General features: G+C 40.2%; 2 protein-coding genes across 11 annotated transcripts in view; both read right to left on the bottom strand.

Annotated features, from left to right (window-relative positions):
* The window catches only part of rock2a (rho-associated, coiled-coil containing protein kinase 2a), a 30,853-nt gene extending 24,080 nt beyond the window's left edge, over window positions 1-6,773 (bottom strand). For 5 of the 6 annotated variants that reach the window (XR_006845507.1, XR_006845508.1, XM_046413897.1 and 2 more), the window contains exon 1: window positions 5,858-6,773. Coding sequence is in view for 4 of the 6 variants with exons in the window: in XM_046413897.1 (XP_046269853.1) it covers window positions 5,858-5,956 (99 nt within the window). In the remaining 2 variants the exon portion in view is untranslated. The remainder of the gene's footprint in view (window positions 1-5,857) is intronic. The other variant, XM_046413900.1, reaches the window with a different exon arrangement.
* Window positions 6,774-10,125: 3,352 nt separating this feature from the next.
* The window catches only part of sobpa (sine oculis binding protein homolog (Drosophila) a), a 39,304-nt gene continuing 28,919 nt past the window's right edge, over window positions 10,126-20,510 (bottom strand). For all 5 annotated transcript variants that reach the window (XM_046413365.1, XM_046413367.1, XM_046413370.1 and 2 more), the window contains 2 exons: window positions 16,218-18,276; window positions 10,126-14,504 (listed from right to left, as the gene is read on the bottom strand). In XM_046413365.1, coding sequence (XP_046269321.1) covers window positions 16,219-18,276 — 2,058 coding nt within the window. In that variant the 3' untranslated portion in view covers window positions 10,126-14,504; window position 16,218. The remainder of the gene's footprint in view (window positions 14,505-16,217; window positions 18,277-20,510) is intronic.

Below are 20,510 nucleotides of genomic sequence, written 5' to 3'. Positions count from 1 at the left end.
GCTTCTAGTCCAAATGTTATTATGAGAACGGATGGGATTCACAGCGGTTTAGTTAAAGATTTATCATATGAACACATGGGCTACTCAGCTGTAGCACAATCTCAGTAGTAATAATTTAGTTTGGGCTATATTTTGCTTTTTTCTGAACATACAGCACGACCATTAATTTCTGAAGTTCAACTACTTCCTCATTTTTCTTCTTGCATCCCTGTACAGTTGATCTTGGACCAGCTCAGATTTTGTTCTATATATCTAAGGTATTTTATAATGAGTAATCGAGGTGCTATTTATGTATATGTGGGTGTGTGTGTGTGTCTGTGTGTGTGTGTGTGTGTTGGACTTTGAGTTTTGCTCATTTTGTAATGAATGTTTGACAGCAGACTAGGGAAACCCTGTTACCTTCAAAAACAAAATAACAAGACTAAAGATTTATCAGTCACTACAATTATTGTTCCCAAGTAGGAGTGAGGAACAATATATTTTTTTCTCAATTTTAGACTATGGCCAGACATGAAATGAGCTATGAATCTTTATTAGCATTATCATTATATTATTATTATTATCATTAAAATGATGTATGTTATAGAATATTGTACTAAAGCTAGTTCTTTTGTGATACAAGCTCCTCATCTACCATACTGCACTGTTTACATCAACTATGTAATGTGTCCAGTGAGCACAGAGATATAGTTGTTGGTTATGTCACTCTATAAGTTTGTTGACATAGCAAAGATCTGCTAGTCAATGAGGCTGTGAGAAGCATGGAAACAAAAGCAACAGGACATTAAATATCAATTTGTGCGATTCTCCTGAAAAGTACACCGTGGACGCTTTCAAGAATCACGATGTACAAGGAATTAAGAAATTTTGACATCAAATACCTGGCAGGAAGTAGCTTTATTTACAGTAACACTAAACAGCTGTGTGATGTAACAAGATAGATGGGAAAACAACAACAATCCAGCTATTCTACAACTATTCAACTGAAGTACATCCAGTTTACCACAGACTTTGCTTGTGATGTGATTCTTTGCCAAAAAAAAAAAAAAAAAAACACCAAAATGCCGAGATGTCAAGGTGTCAGCACACGTGAACCATTGATTATCTGTAAAATTTGAAACACCAGCTTTTTGAATGAAGTTGGCTTTAACAGTCTGTGTACCACCAGAAGCAGAGGGTATTTTAACATGAATAATTAAATTCAATTTATTTATATGGCACCAAATCATAACAGGTTTTCTCATGACACTTTGAAAACACAGCAGGTCTAGACCATACTCTTTAATATAAACGAAACCTGATATGACCTGATCTACCTTCTAATAATGAACCTTGTACACAGCACATAGTGAGTAACGTGAGAGTTGGGGCTAAAACCGGCCCGTTTTCTGCTTTTCTCAGCTCATCGTAAAGGTCATGTAATAACCTCAAATGCTATCAAAATACATACAGCAGCTGTACTTCACCACACTGATGTAATTCATTTACAGTGACATCAGATTGAGCAGGCAACCAAAACAGCAAAATTAGTTAAAGATTTTATCCAAACATTTGACATCTTGAATGTTGATAAAATAAAACCATAGGCGAATGTTCCTTGCCTTAAGTGTTTTACAGAATAAATTAAAGCAAAGTTTCTATGGTTTTTTGTTTGTTTGTTTGTTTGCTTGTTTGTTTGTTTTAAATCATAGAAATGTTAAGATCCATGACTTTGAGATAAGTGAGGCCAACTGACTGTAGACTGTAGCTACATATTCACTGTACTGACATGGGTGGTATCAAGCTCTTCTTCTCACTATTGGCAAGAAACAGATGAGCACACATCCCAAATTGTGTAAAGCCCTTGAAGGACATAAACCTTCACATAATATTGTACAGATACAACATATAATACGTAAAATAGGAATATTTCTATTTCAAACTCAAGCCACAGCACAAAAATGCTCATAGACATGCAGAAAATCCTTGATGGGCCATCTGTGCCTTTAATAAACAGGGAAATCCCTGATAAGGTCTCTTAGTTCTGACCATAAAAAAGGACCAGACAATACATAGCTGAAGAGAAGTGTGACATTTAAAGACCTCTGAGGGCTTGCACACCCGAAACACTCCGGGTCTCCTTCACTGGAGTGGAGCAAAAACCAAAAAAAGACTGTGGAGAGGCCCGATGTCTCACCAGAGGAGGTGTGGAGCAGAGAGACTGGCTTGTTTTGCAGAAAAAAATTGGCCGGGGCCACCGTCCCCAGTGCCTTATAAGGCAGTGTTTCTATCCAGCCAGCACATTGAAGCCGGGACTGCTGCTGCTTGGCTGAGAGCAACTCAACTGCACTCCAGAGACGGAGTGAACGCTCAGGTTGGGTATCAGAGCAAAGACAGAGAACAAGACACACAAAGGTTATCCCCAACTCTCTAAAGAACATTAAACATTAAAGGAAGATGTTCCAGCATCGGCAGGGGGCTGGTGGGGAAATAAGATAAGAGAATAAGAGGAGGAGACAGAAGAGATCTTGGGTGAGAGATTTATAAACATTAGGTGGGAGGTGAGTGGACAAAATAGAGAGAAAGGAACATATGTGAATGGTAATGGATGAGACAAACAAAGAGAGGAAAAGGGAGTGGAGGGAGTGAAAAGAATAACCAACATCATGCGTTTAGATATTAAAGAGCTTTGTCACCTAATGCTGAGCACGGACAGGCTCATTATGAATGAACAGAAAAGAGACAACCCAGCACTGTCCATAACAGATCATCTGGAAGACATCAGACCAACTCCTGAGCTCTTCACATTGCATATCATTCACACTTAAATGCTGTGCATGAAGTTATCTGGCAGTACCAGGTCTGCCTGTTTGAATCAAAAGGCTTTGGCTCGGAGCTCCAGTTAAAATACCTGCAGTGTGTTTAACAAGCCTGAGAGGAGGGGCTGAGCCAGAGGCTGGGAGTGCAACAGAGCCAGAGTAAAAGAGATAAGGCTGAAAAGTGAAAGGGGAAAGTGCAGTCATTCGCAGGGACTTTGAGCCCCATATATAGCTGCCAACTATTTACTCAATGAGGTCATTTCCTTAAGAAGGACAGAAAGGCAACTTTAGCGACTTGCAATCAAGTGTCTATATTTTTCTTTATCTCAAAAAATGCCCTTTCTTCTGCTTGCCCTCTACAATCATTGCCTGTACACAATGCTGCCAAGTCCAGTACTTCAGTCAGCAGTGGTGTGCTGCCAAATAATGATCACTACAGTTTGCACGGGATGGAGGTTGCTGAAACGTCAGGTTACACTCGATCGAATGCTGATAGAGGCAGTACAGTGAATTAGAGTTTACACAGGCAAAGCATACAGTGTCACTAAAGTACCAACTGAGCTTTGTAGGGTATTCTATTCTCTGAAGCAGGTGAGAAGAAGGGTTTGTTACAGAAGATGAAACTGTTCACCGAGGAATCTCTGCTCCCTAATTATCAGAGCACATTAGTGCATGTCCCACCTTTAAAAGGGTCAGCTTACTTAGCAGAAAGGTCACCAAGTTTACTCGACAGATGCTGCAGATTCCTCCCTGTCAGACCCCCGTATCCTCAGGGTAGTCAGCCAACTACCCCTTAGCAAGTCCTAAATACACCCAAGTCGGCTGAAAACTACAAACCTGAAATTAATTACCAAGCTTCATTTACCAAGCTGTTATTTAAAATACAAGCAGTTTCTTCTGATGTGTTTTATGCTGTTGCTATGGCACAACAGCAGGGCCTTTGTGATTCATTGTTTACCGAATATGAGCCTGTGAGCAATTATTAAGGCACTTCAAGTATGCATGTTTTTATTCCACCTGCAAAAAAGGACATTTCTGGGCCCTCAGTGTTTGTGTGTGCATGAGTGAGTGTTTGAATCCCACCGTGAGCAGCAAAACTTTTTGATCCCAGCGACAGCACCGACCGAGGCTGCTAAAAATGGAAAACTGCAGCCTGTTCTCTCCTACGCATGCTTCCCACTCAACTTTTGTCTCCAACACTCGGCACCTCTATCTCTCCAGCTCGCGTGCAGGAAGTAAACACCACCAGTGTTAAAGCACATATTCTCTTAAATGTTTTAAGGGAAGAGGGAATAGACCAGAAGTACCTCAAGTAGGGAGGGGAGGGTATGTACAGCGGGGCCCCAAGCTAGATGGGGCCCATTAAAAGGGGTGAGGTGATGCTTTTTAAGATAGAGACAACATTGTGTTTGCCCTCTGTCAGATCCAGTTAGGGGACCCAGAAATTTAAACACCACCACTCGTTACAGCTAAAGAAGGCACTGTGACATAGTGGCAGCTCTGAATTACAGTTAGAGGTGAGCATTTAAAAAGTGACCCGGTGTCCTGACAGTGGAGCATCTCTGCTGAGAGCATTCAACATGTTGTCAAGTTCAGATTTGTTAGTTCTTGCAGAGAAACGTCCATAAACAACACCAGAATCAAGAGGGGTGGGGAAACGGGATTATTAAGTGTCAGAAGCACTTCCATTTTATTTCAAACCGTCGCCATGTTATATGCTGGTATAGTGGGAGGATTTTTCCACTGCAACTTCAAATCATCACACAACTCACCAAAAAGGATCTGTCAACAAGCACACCCCTTGTACTTTTTCATTCAAGCCAGTTTAGAGTATAACAACTGAACTGAACTCTCTGCTGAAAAGCATCAATCCTTACCTGAATAATTTATCTTTATCAAGCAAAAGAAAGCTCTAAATTCCGCTGTGGCAAAGATTTTCCTTTGCTTCAGAATTTGACATGATAAACGCTGGTATCGGATTGTGTCATTAGAGGAAATATCAAATACTGACACTCTATTTTGATTTGTGAAATGCTCAGCATCTATTAACAGTATCAGCCCATCCATAGCATGGTAATCAATAATAGTACGATGGTCAAAAAAAGTTTAAAATGTCCAAGCATGATACATGAAGGCTTGTATCAATAAAGGTACAACTGTAAAATTACTTTTTATTAAATTACTGAAAAATCTATGAAAAACTGACCACTTCACTTCAACTGTGGGATATAGATCAGCTTCCTTCCCAGATATATGCAGGAAAGCATGACAGGAATATGTTACAGTGGAATCAATGACTCACATGCAGCATTTCTGCAATTTCCCCTTTGTGGGACAAATAAAGGTTTTCTTATTATTATTATTCTGATTTCTGTAGTTTTGGGGCAACTTACAGATGGCATATATCAATTTGAAATATTTGTGGGTTTGTGTGAGTCAAAAAGAAAGAAAAAACAAAACAAAACAAGAAGAAGTGAGGTGCTGGATGGACAACACCTTCCTAATCAGGAAGACCAGAATAGGTGTGTGGATCTGGTGGGCTACAGGACAATCCTGGTTTGCTCAGCCCAAATATTAACCAGGTGGGAGTTTTAGCCTTTAATATTACCCTCCATAAATAAACACCAAGGGGGATCATTGTCCACGAGTTAATCCTAATCTGCAGACATGCTTCAAGGATTCCCAAACTGCACTGTCTGCAACCAGTCTTAACCATTAATCAGGCCTATCTACAGTAGATCCTCGACGAGGCTCTTATTTTGGCATTTTTTTTCTAAACACTGTGAAACTTATTATAGCAAAGTATGCGATGTAAGGAAACAGTTTGATGGACAGGATAAAACTAATAAAGAACAGTCCTATACAGCATCACAGCCCGCCCAATGGAAAAACAATGCTAACAGTAGCAGGTTACAAATAGATAAAAAAAAAAAGAAAAATATATGGCTAAATGTCAGCAGCATAATGTTACCAAAGTGTGTGCATACGTGTCTAGCGTTTCAGCGAGTACACAACATGGCATCATTAATAATCTATGAGGTGTATCCCACTTGACTTACCAGCAAACTTTCCAGGTTTATGGCAGATCTGGGGTCTCTGATCATATCCTCCAGCTTCTTCAGCCGGGTTTCCATCCTCCTCTCGGCGCCGAGCGACATGACTGCAGCGTCGGTCGTTCAAAGTTAGTAAAATATGAAGTGGTGGTCCAAACTGTGTGAGTTTACATGTGAAACCTTTTGTTCCTGGCTAATGGCCGTGGGCCTCGCGGAGCAGCCTTGGGCTCTCAGCCCACCCAAATCGCCTCCAACAGGAACAGTGTGCACAATGAAGAGAAAAATATCCCCAAAGCGGAGACTTCCAGCTTTCCAAAAACTTGTGAGTGTGCGGGCCCTCAGTTAGCAAGCAGTCTGGCTATGAGCTAATGAAGGTGACGTTTCACTCGAATTATCACCTTTTGTTAAGTGGTAGATGCATTTTCCAACTCGGCGATAAAGTTTGAACGTGGTGATACCAGCAACAGGCAGCAGGGCGTTTTCTTAGCCCCCCCTTTCCTCCCCTTCCCTTTGGTTTTTGGCCGCTTGGAAATGCTTTGGACTAACCTTCTAGAGCAAATTCAGCGTCGTTTCACCCCATTCAATAATGTGTGGAGTCCGTTAGTCCTGTAGTTTATCCTCAGTGCTGCCACAAGTCATCCGAAGGGGCGATAATGTCTGTTCTCCCGCGCTGAATTTTTAATAAGCGGACACTCTCTTCCTGGATTTCTTCTCGCATTTTCGCATTTGTCCTCCCCGTTTAGTCCTTGTTATCGCATTAAGTCTCAAAAACAAGTAGGTTTATTCGGAGAGAAAAGTCCTCCAGTCCTCCAAATTCCTTACCGTGCGTTCACATCTACACACCAACACACACTGACTCAGTCTGAAGCCTGTCTCTCTCCCACGGACATCAACACAACCGAGGACTCACTTACCCATAAGCCATCTGGCCTGTTATCCTGCGCCTAACTGCCTTTTACCGTTTTTACACATTCAAACTTTTATAAAACGAATAATTAGTTGCTAAACAGAAGAGCACGTATCACAATATTTCAAACATTAATAAAAAACTTTAAAATGTTCTCTATTGGCGTTATTCCTACAACATTCCTACAGCTAAAACTTAAACAGTTTATCAAGTGTAAGCTACCCTTGGGAGGTTTCAGACTGTTTCAGTTTCATATCACCACCATAATATAGCCTAATTGCTGTTATGCCCAAAGTTATTTCTGTCTAAAATAGTCTACATATAACCTGCTCCTTAGGACTGATAGAATCATGGTTGATATTAGTTGTCTAATCAACTATTCGGAGGAAATTGCACCCTCGGGGAGGAAATAATTTGATTAGTTTAGGATTCATCTGGAAATGATGACATTGATCTTAAGAAATCAGTTGGATAGCAGGACAAGTTCTCTGTAATATTTGTACTGCATTAAATAATTAAAAAAGAAGAGTTTTGAATGTTGTGCTCAGAAGGTACTCTGATTACAACAAGTGTAATATATTCTGTTTCACACAACAGATGGGGCAGTTGGACCACAGATGCACCCCTTCACCTTACTCCTTGATGGTCACATATCACATTATACTGTTTTCATTTGCAGGTAATTACTGTTGCTGCTCAAAACCTAGCTGCCGTGTGCATGCTCTTTCCTAGGAAAAAATCCTGGATCACAAACAGGAAGTGGTGCATTCTTCATTTTGAAAAGTTAGTCTGAGGAGCAACAGCCACAGCGTTGGAACAGACGGACACACAAGCGCCACCCACAGAAATACAAACCTCAGTAACTGAAAATCAAGGGAAAACCCCTTAACAACAGTTTCTTTGACAGGTGATATCCGGGATATGTAGTGTGAAGTGTGAAGTGTGAAGTGTGAACTGCTCGAGGCACAGGTTAAAGAAGCTCCAGTTTTACTTCACTTTTACTGTCATCTTTCCACTTATAAAACCAAATCAGAATGTTTTTAGTGACCCTGTCTCATAACTTACAGAAGGACAGCTAAAGCACCCCACCAGACAAACACCATCTTCAACTTGTGCCTCTTATGAGCTTTTTTTAATCATAATCCATTACAACCCAAAATATAATACAACTGATTGACGCAGATTGAGTGTTATTTGATCATTTTTGTTGGAGAGTAAAACTATGAGCCATCACCTTACAATCCTGTGAGCTTTGGTCATGCTGTACCACATAGACAGTTAAATTTACCACATCATCCTCCATTCTGCAGGGAATATTAATGTTGTGCAATAAGTTATTTTTGTGGAATTTGGCTAGTCTTTTGTCTTAGTTAAAAAAACAAAAGTAACAGGGATGCTATCATTTCATCACTTTTCAACCCAGATTGTTGATTAAGTTTAAGTGATTCTTTGATTTTTTTTTCAAAGCAGCAATCAGAGGTGAGAGAAAGAAATAATCCGCACCTCTGCTGACTGTGCTCATGGCTGTGAAAATTCTCATTATTTTTCACATTGGCAGTTGTTCTTTGGTGCAACATTTGTTCATTTGTTAAGTCAGTCTAGTGAAGATAACCCATTAACTAGTTTAAACAGGTTTAAATTTACAGGTCTGAATTGATAAATCCCAATTTCTTTGGTTCGTACATGTGACACTTTTTATCTATGTGTTTTATAGGCATTTTTACAACAGACACTTTGACTTGTCATAGTAGGAAAAGCACAGGTTTTACTCTTAACTCTGGCTCTGTTCTACTCAAGTGTCCCGATGAGTCATGATAGCGTGACAGCGAACTGTGAACAAGCAGGAAATTGAAGCAGCTAACTGGAATTCAGTCAGCATTAATTTTATTATTTACACATATTACACATATTATTTACACCATGTGCTTTTCCAATTGTGATTTTCTGTAAAAAAGGTCTAATGATGTATTATTTCCATTTTGAATGTTATTAGGACTGCTGAAGGAGTGTAAAAAATCAATAACGATTTGTGTTTAGATTATTTTATAGTTACGAATCAATATTTCAAACAGGAGAACAAACTGATGATGATGATGATGATGATGATGATGATGTGCAAAATTTAAGGAGCACTTTACAGTATTAGCCCACCTCCCTACGCAGTGGGCCAATACTTTCAGAAGCCATACGATGGAGCTAGAGACCATTAAATCCACATTCCTCATCTGCAGAGCTGTGACCTAAAAGTCTGATATTCCTCCAACTGTATGCTAAATATTGGATTTGTTAAAAACTGTTTGTTTTGCTGAAAGTGGGTATATTTCACATCACTCTTTAATTTAAAAAATTATGTGGAATTTTAACCAATTAATAAATAATTACTTCATTGCAAACTAACATCACTGGTGGGCTAATTATCAGGAACTAGAAGTTGCAATTACTTATTTCATTATATGGTGTTGTTTTTATTTTTTTAATCATCATCAATATTTAAATGGTATAACCAAAACCTACTTATGAATACATTTAATATTGTAAAATGTGTTAGCACGTAATCACTTGTGCATTAATTATTAATAACATTTTAGAGCCCCCATTATATGGATGTGTTCAGTGTGTCCCCTGAGTCCCCATCCCCAATATAATAAATAAAAATATAAATTCAAAACTTTTCTCTGCTAGAACTGGCAAGCACACACTGCTGTCCAAAATAATCATTAGCAAATGTAATCACAATAATAACTAAACCTAACAAATTGTTATTATTATCTCTACAGGTTCCACTATTATGGTGTACTGCTGTTCTGTGTGTGGTTGTCCAAGCAGTGTTGCCATCCAGCAGAAGCTGTTGGTTCGTCTGTTGTTGGGCAAGTAAAATCAGTGTCACTGCAAGCTGCTGTCTTTCTATTGTGTTGCTTTTCGATTGTATTAAAAAGTGGAAAACTAGAACGTAATATCAGCTAACATAGGTTAGAGTATTTTTGAAAAAATTGCTGTTGTAAACAAATAGGAACGAATAAAGTCAATCAAAAAGAGCACAAGTTGCCAGAAATTTTGTCACACTGCACAGCTTTTTTCTGTGTTTTCTATGAAAGGTTTTATTTTGGAAAATTTTGACTCAACAATGTGACACCAATGTCATTCACATGACAGTTGTTAATTGTGATTTTCACAGGTTTCCACTGATTTTCTGTAGTTCTCTGACATCTTGTAAATTATGTGAAGTGATGAATCAAGTCAAAATCTCCCAATTAACGATGCCAAAGAAGATGGTAGTTTTTATATATATTGTATATGACTTTGATGTGTGCATGTCCATACAATGAGCACATATATGACTCATCTGAAACAAGCTTGTGTGTGCCTCTTATTTATTTGTCTTCATGAGCAATTCACTGAATAAAACAAATACTGTTACAACACAAAAAATGGTTATTTTCCAAAGCAAATTTGGCCACATGTTATGCACATGTTACAACGTCATAATAAAAAAATCAGAAGATCATCTCCTCATAGTACTGTTTTCTCCATTTTAATAATTAAAAAAAGCTTTTCACTGTTAACCAGGCATTCACATTGGAACAGAATGCTCAGGTTAAACCACCTTCACTTTTTTCTTATTTGCAAATGCAAAACTTGTCAACAATAAATAATACTATAAAATGTACACAAAAAGATTGACAGTCCACCACAAGTTAAAACGCTGAACAGATTGGATGTTTAGGAACAAGGAGTTCAAGGGGAGGGTTTCTTCTTAGCAAAAATGTGAGGGTTCATACAAGTTACAGAAAAAGCGGATCATGTATACATTGACACTAGCAAGATAACAAAGTTGTTGTTTCTGGTATATTTCATTTTTTACAAAGAAGGGATAGTCTTCTTTACAAGCGAGCATCATTGTCTTAACTGTAGAGATTATACAAGCAAGAGTTAAGGCAACTTCTCTGTTGTTTTTGAAAAGTAACATGAAGTCATGTCATGTTTTATTTTGTCTGTGGACCACTCATCTATATTAGGGTTGGAGTTGTCATTGCATAATTCAGGCTGTTGACCAAGCCTGTAGTCCATCATCAAAAAAGGAATGCTGGAGATTTGTCATGAGTCTGTCTGCTATCACAATGACTGATTCAGTGGTCCAGGATGTCCACTTGAGAGTTAGGCTCTCATATCTTCAATATCTGCCTCAGACACAGACATTGTGTATCATTTGCAACGCCAACACAACATGGTGCAGATTAGGATCAGATGTAACATGCATGTTGTTGTGTCTGTGTGTGTCTGAATGTGTGTGTGTGAAGGTGTCGAGCAGGAGAAAAAGCAGTCATAACAAAAGATTTCATTATAGATGTTTCCAGTCTTTGTGCAAAGCTAAGCTAACTGACTGGTTTTAGCTACACAGTGTGAGTGTTAACAATTTCTAATTTAATGCTCAGTGGAGAAGCAAATAAGGGCATTTTCCAAAATGCTGAATTCCTTTAATTGAAATTTGGCCAGTAGTTTTAGATATTTCAAGAGCAAAGTTGATATTTTGTCCTGAGGGTGGCGCTAGAGGAGAGCTCATCACCACAGTTCAAATTGAAAAGGGTTCATCCTATGATTAACAGGATCAGTGTGCTCCGTACATTCCATAGCAATCTGCTCACACTGATATCACTGGTCTCGAATGCTAGCAGGACAATAATGTGTCAGTCTATATGTCATATAATAACAACATTAACACCTTTCTCTACCTTTTGATCATTTTGAAAATTAACTAAACACTTTTCCCATTTCTTTAAATTGCTTGGAGCAGGCTCTTACAATAACCACAAGGAAACTGTAATTTGTGCTGCTTCGCACAAAGGACAAAGCTGTATCAGTGGCTCTCTTTTGTACAGAATAGCTTCTGCTGAAGAGGCCATGTCCTTTAGGGAGACTCTGCATTCCATTGATTAAAATAAATATACATTTTAAAAGGAATCAAATTCACATAAAGTATAATTGAAAAGCTAACTGAAGAGATTAAATATGAAGAACCAAAGTAACTAAGAAATTATTTTTTTCTGGTCAAAATGTTGAGGGGTGTGTTCGGGGGTGGGGGGCATATCCCCTTCAAGACCTCTGAAATCTTGGCTATAGCCCTAATTTTGTATGTCTACCACATTTGTTTCACAACACAGAAACTAAAGGATCCAATTTCTAGGTTACATCAACCCTGGTTTTTGCTCTTTTACTGGATTCTGGATGAGACAACTGACTTGACAGAGAAATTCCAGTAACTGCTCAATTTCTATTTCTCTGCTATAAACTATAAGTTTAGAAATGGTGTGTATATATTGTCTGTTAAAAGATTTACAGAAAGAAAAACCTCTACCTATGGACAAATGTGATTTAGCAACACAAGAAAGAAACAAAGCATTTCCACTGCCTTTGCTTGGGGAGAAATGAAGCGGGGGCAAGGAAATGCTTTAAGTGACACCAAAGCTGGGCCTTGGCAAGCAGCAAGCTAAGCCTAAATGCCTGACTAACAGGCAACAGATAGAGTTGCACACAACTTACTCTGAGTCAACATTCTGCAATCTCAATTGGTCTCTCTGCTTGCACCTGCCTCACACACACATACACATCGTTACATTTACTATGTGCATCGTGTGTGTGTGCACGCATGTGTGTGTATGAGTATGAGTACAGCAGGTATGCCTATGTGTATGAGCAAATTCTGGGTCTAATGTGGACACAAAATAAATCACACAATGTCTCACCATGGCAGAACTGACTAAAGCAAAGGCTACATGAAAATCAGTGAGAAAGTACGGGATGGCAAAGTGTAGTACATATCTGATGTAACTCATGATAAAAGATCATCCAAGTCCTGTAACATCTTTTTAATCCAGATTTGCATTTCACCTTAATACTGTTAATACTGCTTTTGACGTCCACTTGTGCTCTCTAGTATCTTCCTTTAAGTGCTTGTTATTTTGGCAACTATAAATTTTCTGGTCAAGACTTCACTTTGAAATCTAATTTCTGCTGAAAACTAGGTGACATGTTTTGCTTCAACACACCAGACGCCTTTGGCATATTATAATACCTTGTCTCGCCCTGGTATATTGTACCTCCTCCAGGAGTGTAAACTAAATGCTGGCTTTGTTTGACGGAGTCCCAACTCACAGGCTTCAGATCAAACTGGATGGGTGACAGCTGAATTTACTTAAACTGCCCAAATAGCTGTACATAGAGCATGACACTGAATCAAGGAAAATGCTGATTTTAAACTTAAGCTTAAAACTGAAAGACTTGGCAAAAAAATAAGCAACTTGGCAGGATTGGTGGATAAGCATGAGGCAGCATATAAAATATTCCTCAGATTACTTTCAAAATGAGTTTGTTCTCAGTCTGTTTAGTAGTAGTTTCTTCAGCAGTTTTCCTCTGGGTCCCAAAAGACCCCTCTGACCTCTCTAAATTCAGTGTAGACAGTCTCAAACTAACCCATTACAGGAACGTCACTGGTAATGTATTATAGAAAAGACTGAGAACTAGCCTGCGGAAGCAAGTGCCCATTGCAGGTTGAACTTCTACATTGAATTGCCTTCCCAGTTCTTTTGGAGGTGCAGTAAACCTTGAAAGCAGGAGCCCCTATTACTGTAACTACCATGTGTTAATGTTAAAGCTCACAGACAGCATTCCAGAGGGTGTAAAACTGTCAGGAGTAGGAATGATTATCATGACAATTCTGTCTCATTCTTGTGTAACGACATATATTTAAATTCTGTGAAGTTTAAGCGCAAATGAATAGAAGCCACAGGAAAATGACAGAGATTGCATGATTCCACCAACACACCATCCCTTGCTGGTGAAGGTTAATATTTTATTCTCCAGTTTGCTAATTTAGTAGGAATAATACTCGACAGGTCTGGTGATTTTATGTCCAAGGGCTCTTTTCTAGCCTCTATCTTTTCAAACAATCCTTCAGTCGTGTTTTATTAACTGTATTCATGCTTGTGCTTCTTTATAGCTACCACCCATCACAATCACACAGAACAGTGTCAGATTGGCAAGTACATTTTAGCTGGTTGTGCACAAGCAAAGACCAAGACGGCAGAACAGTGTTTCTGCCATTTTGCCATCTCTGTGGCTCTAAATCTTAACTTCGTGAAATGCATTCAATAACACTTACTGGATCAGAGCTTTTCTAGCCACGGTGTGGCACGACGTTGGACCGAAACAGGAGCATTTCACTGAGGGATGGAAATCTCTCAGTAGGGTTCCTTCACTAATGTCCCAGCAGCAGCTTTGAATATAGGACACTACAGTTTGTTCCATAGTGGCAGACAATACACAAAGCACTTTCTTTGATAGCAGAGGGTGGATAAGCTATATGGTATTAAGAGCCAGTGCGGACTGAGAGTCACTAAATGAGGAGAGAAACAGTGGGGTAAAGTCCTCCTGTTGCAGGAATACTGTCTACAGTTCAAAGGTCAAGCGGTCCTGCTGACCATGACATCAAAAAGTTCAGTCCATCAGAGTGTCTGTGACACAGAAAGAAGGAGTCCTGTCCGCTCTATTATGATACACAAGATGTTTGGTTGGACTCTCATCAGTCGTCGAAGGCGATTTGTGGTGCTGGTAGACTGGACGATGAGTGAAGATGAGAAAAATGTTTGTGTGTGCACGTGTGCAGTGGTGTAGTTGGGAGGGGTGGGATTCGGAGGTGGGGGGTGGACAAGTGAGTGTCGTTGATGGCACTGTGGTCCTCAGAGCGTCCATCTGTGAAACAGAGTGGGAGGAGAATTAGACTGAGGCTTTATTTTGTGAAGTTGTTGCATGAAGTCAAGCAGGCAACCTAAACTTTAACTTTAATGTAAGTGGGAGAATAGGGGTTGTTTAGTTCAGAAAAATGGAGCTCATACAAGAACGACACAAGAACAGTTTTGATGTTAAAACATAGAGGATCAATGCAGATTTTAAGCAGTGCTTCCCAGTTTTGGGTTTACTCTTATTGGTACATCCAATCAGCATCAGCTTGAGGACACTTCTGGACAAATAAAGAATGAAATATTTAGCATCTGCTTCTCTGGTGGCATAAATTTTACATAATGTTTTAGCTGCTTCATAATGAATGCTTTGTGATATTGCAGACAAGTGGGGAAGGTGAGATATAGCAAAAAGATTTGGCATTCTCTCTTATCAGTAATCAAAAACTGTGTCTGTTTAGCCATCTGAAGGTTACGGTAGATTTTCTCCATCATTTCTATAATTCAATTCAGACGCTTTCAGCAGTACTAACTGAGCATGGGGGTTGATTTCCATCTTTTGTCGTTATTAATTACTCTAATTCTGAGCCCTCGCCTCATGTTACCATGACTTGAATTGGCCCTCAATTGCTCTTTCATTTAATTAACAACTCGAGGAGTGCATCATTAAATTTGTATTAATGTGTTGAATAAATCTTTTATCATAAAAGACTGCCTATTTCCATTCTGAAGCTCATGGAGGTAATCTGCCAAAAAGTAAAGCAACAAGTAATTTTTCTGCAAAATAGGACCAATGTGCGGGCTCATAAGTGAATATATATATAAATATATATATATATATGTGTGTGTCTAAGTTTTTAGAAAATTTATGTGCTGGATAAACACATGTTCCAAGAAAGAAATGTGCAAAATAAAACAAGCAGAGGTGTAAACATGATATCTGATAACATGATATGATATATGTTGACAATAATTAACAAGTTAAATTGTAGTGTCTAAGTGCTCAGGGTAAGACACATGGAGAAATCCTGGCATATCCCCTTCCATACCTGCCTGAATGAATATCTCCTTTTTAAAATGTGCTGAATTAATTCATCTCTACAAAAACAGGCTTCATATCACATCCCCTCCTGGTTCATTAACCTTTTTAAAAGCTTTTAAAGTCAGTCCCTTCGAGTGCCCCTCCAGGTGATGTTCAAATACATCACCTGCTCATGGTCTGACACAATCAAATTGGGAAGGCTTGGGAACATGCACTCACGTTCTTTTTAGATAAAATATCAGTTGACGCATGTTTGATCTCTTCTATTCTGTCTGTTTGAGGGTACACTGTGTCTAACCTTGAATCAGGCATCACATTGTGAGATTCTGATGAGGTGATCAGTGTTATTGTGCCAAAATGATCATGCTGCACTGGACAAAATATAAAATAACCCTGTTGCAAGAATTTCACAAATTTTAAAAGGCTAAAATTCGGCATGAATAATAAACTACTCTTTAAAGAGCATGTTGCAAAAAAGGAGGTAATTTCAAAGAACTTAAAGATATACACTTGGTGCAAGAAATTTTGAAACATCAAAATCAACTGATTATTCTATTTGTAAATTACAAAATGCGACTGAATAAATCTGTATCTGTCTATCTGTAATCTGTAAATTTCTACTTAAATACAGGGTGTATACAACTGCATAAAAATGTTTCTGGGTGGACATTGGGGTGAACCCACCTCATTTGTTTTGATTGCGGATTCGCAGACACCTCCTCTTCAGCGGCGGCTCCAGCTCAGGGCTCCCGGCTGCTGATAAAGGGGCACTGATGGAGCAGGACAGGATGGCTGTCTTGTCAGTGCCGGGCTTTGGCACAGGCTGGATGACCACGCAGCCTCCGGTAGACAACAGCGGCAGGGCATAGGCGTGCTCACCCTCCTCCAAGTTAGAATCAGGGTCTGGCTTACCCTCCAGTGTGTCTGCCATCTCATCTGGCACTGGGACCCGCTTCCCAGGTTCCCATTCTGCAACCGAGCAACTGTTCTCTTTCAGTGCTTCTCGCTCCAGCTCACCATTAGCTGGCTGCCCCTTTGATTCTTCTTCTCCTGCAACGCAGTCTCCTTTTCGATCAGGGCAAGAGTCAAAGGCAGGAGTGAGAAGTGAATGCCATCCCGTACCATTGACTATGACATTACATGGGGCAGCAGGGCTAGTTTGGAGCTGAGGCAGGGGTTGGGGCTGGGTCCTTGCTGTGCTGGGTAAGGGTGGTGGGGTAATGTTGGAGATACAGGGGTTTAGCTGGTTCACTGGAGGATCAGCATTGCCAGAAGGGCTGCTGTTGCTGGAAGGTGGGCCTGATGATTCCAGTGTGTTTGGGAATGTGGCCCCTTCCAACTCTGCCGTACTGAGGAGGCCCTGTGAGACGGCCCCTTCCCCTCCATCATGACTACACTTTTTTTCCCTACCCAGCCCAAGAGCTGGTGGAGATCTTGATTCAGCATCTGCCTCTACTTTGACTTGCACTCCTGGTAGCATCCTCTGAATTACCTGCTGTTGACCTGACTTCTGGCCCACAGTTAGATCAATCACTCCTTCCATCGATCCAGGGCCGCTGGATAAACATAGGTTGCCCGAATTGTCCTCTGCCTTCACAGTCAAGTCCACCAAAGCTGCCCTACCTCTCTCTGAGTGTAAAGGAGAGAGACATGCTGCACCAGTTGGCTCTATTTTCTGCTCACCCCTGTCACCTCCACACAAACCTGGAGAATGTGGACCAGAAGCTGAAGCTTTGGAGGGCTCTGGAGCATTTTGGATGGAGCCATTTCCCTCTGGCTGGTCCCTGGAGTCTTTGGGGCTGAAGGGAATTGGGATTGGAATAGGGATTGGGACTGGCAGGGGTACAATGACAGGGTAAGGGACCAAGAGAGTTGGTGGGGGTACCAGTGGGGCCAAGGTTGGCATACCAAAGTTCATCACTGGGGGTAGAGGAATGCGTCCATTGGGCATCATGTTGACTGGGGGGAAAGGGGGCAGACCTGGCATGGGGAGACCAGGATGGGGAGGCATCATGCCAGGATTGGGATTGGATGAGGGGTGAACATGTGGAGACAGCAGGGGCCTGTGCATGGGACTTGACGCTGGACCAATGGTCCTGGGGGGAGGTGGTGGGCCAATACCAGGGATAATAGGGTTTGACAGGGGGCTATTGGGTCCTGCCGGGTGGGCAGAGGTGCGAAGAAATGGTGGACGCATCTGCTGCATCATTTGATGCTCCATGAACAAAGGCAGGGGCATGGGTCCCCGGGGTGTCATCACCATTGGAGGGCTACCTGAAGGAACCCCAACAGGTGGGTGCAAAGTTGGAACAGGTGGAGGAGGAATTGTGGGGCTTTCATGGGGTCTGGGTGTAGGGATCTTGGCTGAGGAGGAGGAGGACGGCGAGCAGACAGCAGCATTATCTGAGGGTGAAGTGGCAGAAGAACTGGAAGGGGCCAAAGCAGAGGTTGTGGAAGGCCCTCCTGGTGAGGGAGCTTTACGTCGGAGGTCCGTTAATGGTGTCCCCCAAGATTCAGGAGTGAGCAGCTGTACCCCTCCACTGCACTCCAGTTTACTTTCCCCACTAGTCCCATGTCCTGGGTTACACAGTGCTCCAGGCAGTGCAGCCTGGGTCTCCTTGTAGAAAATGTCCATTTTATATTGGTTCAGGCATTTGGCACTGCAGAACTGCAGCCTCCGCTCTCCAGCTCCAAAGTCCAGGTACTCCTTAGTATGGCGAATATGTTTGCACCAGTCACACACCTGCAACAAAAACACACACAGTACACACAAACTGCATCAGCATGTGTCATTCTGCATACACTTGTAATTTTTGATGAAACACAACCTTATCTGAAGTACCCTCGTAGGCAGAAGCTCAGCCTCCAAACCATCTGGAGATAAATACATTTAAAAAGGATTCTTTTTAAGGAAACTGGTTCTTTTTCTAAATACTTTTACAGATCTGACAAGAGCAGGCACTTAACTTTGAAGTTTGTATAACTGCACTTGCCAGTATGTATTTTAGTTATGTCATGTAGGTGTGTGTTTGTGCATGTCTCAAAACTGATGCATTTTCCTTTCTGAAAGCATCGGATGGCATTCTGTTGGAAAGCGCAATTGAAGTGACTGTCTTTAAATTTCTGTCCTAACAAGAAATGCCCATTTACACCTTCTGTTGGCAATAAAGACACTCTCAGTCCCATTTAGGCACCAATCCGCATGAGACTGACGCCCCAAGCACAAGACAAAAAAATTATCTCCCTCAAATGGCTTTCTACACTTGGTTCTGAAATGTCTGCCAACTAGAAGACAGACCTTAGACTTAAGTCAGTTTAAATTCTAGAAATATGCTGTATAGTCTTCCTCCTAAAGAACTGATCAATACATAATTTCACAGAAAATTAACCTCATTTAACTCCCCAGATCAGTAATAATCTAAGAAGGCATTTTAAATAATTTATTTTAAATCTCTATCAGGATTAAATCAACTGAGGGTAGCTAAAAACTGACAAGATATTAACACATTGTACTTTTCTCATTTCTGTGGATAATTGGCTGAACATATATTGTGGTGACCAATGCGGTTCATATTATTAGGTTTTAGTGATTTAAAACATTAATGATAAGATTTTGGTATCGATCAGTTCAGAATTAGAGAACAAGGCCATTTATGCATGTAGTGATGGAAAATAACACCAACACCTTTTGTTTTGAAAAAATTATATACAGATATACTATATTGTGTTGAAAACAGCATTGTTTTTCAGGCATAAAGCTACTGTTTTAGACCAATGTTCAACAATGTTACAGCGGCAGATCTATTTACCCACTTGTGACTTTAAAAGATCTAAATACAGTGCAGTAGGCTTCCATCTTTATTGTGAAATACAGAGAGGAAGAGGAAGTTTTTTTCAGTTTCAACAAGGTCTGGACAACATAACACAAACACCTACCAATATAATATGACACACTACAGAATTTTTCCTCAAAAATTGCAATTAAATACCTCTCAAATGAAACGTGTGTTCTGTGAGTATACAAACTTCAGCTATGACAGCAATGTGAGTAGATTAAGAATGCATTTCACTGTTCTCTTCTATTCCTAAATGTTCACTGACATTCAGTCATATAACAATAAATCATCATTCTTCTTGTTTTGATTTTTGTATTGTTACAGACTGCAGCACGTGTCTGCATGCCACTTCCAACATAATATTAACATTCTATACTAACAAATTTATTTGAACTGATCCAAATCAATTATTGTCCTTTAGGTATTACTGTAGCTATTGGACATACAACATAAGATTGCTTACAGATTAACTTTTTAGAGTCATAATGGCATTCGTCAAGGCAATAATTTTTATTTACAATAAGCAGATGTAACTAAGTACGTTTATTTAAGTATTGTGCCTCAGTGCAGTTTTGAGGTACTTGTACGTCAGCAAGTAATTCCATTTCCGGTTACTTTACACTGCAACTCCACTAAATTTTGGAGGAAATATTATACTTGTTACTCCACTACATTTCTTTGATAACTGTAATTACTTGTTACTTTGCAGATTAAATGTTGTACCACAGCCAAAGTAGAGCAATTTCGGTAATCAACGGTAATCAAGTATGACTTTTAGGGACCTTTTACAAAACTGGCAAAAAGATGAGGAGCCTACATTGAAAAGTTGTCTTTCTTATTCACACTCACAGTGGCAAAGATCCCAGAACACCCTGATGCACTGTTTCATCAACATTGTACACCTTTTCAGCACAAAAAGCTCAGATTTTTCTTTGGGAAGAAAATGAATGTGACCCTGGTAGAGCAGATAGCAGTGGGCGAGCCCTGAACATAGCGCTACTCGTCAGGCCACACACAGCTCACTCTGTCAGCTCTGGGAGGAGTGGCAGGTCCTCGCTGAAGATAATTAAGGCATTAATCAGTTGTCAGACCCCTCAACGACATCCATCCATCACATAGACCCTTAAGCCCCCTAGCTGAA

This window comes from Scatophagus argus, chromosome 15, assembly GCF_020382885.2.
Source record: "Scatophagus argus isolate fScaArg1 chromosome 15, fScaArg1.pri, whole genome shotgun sequence".
In the NCBI taxonomy this organism is placed as follows: Eukaryota; Metazoa; Chordata; class Actinopteri; family Scatophagidae; genus Scatophagus; species Scatophagus argus.
This window is presented reverse-complemented; position numbering and strand designations above follow the sequence as displayed.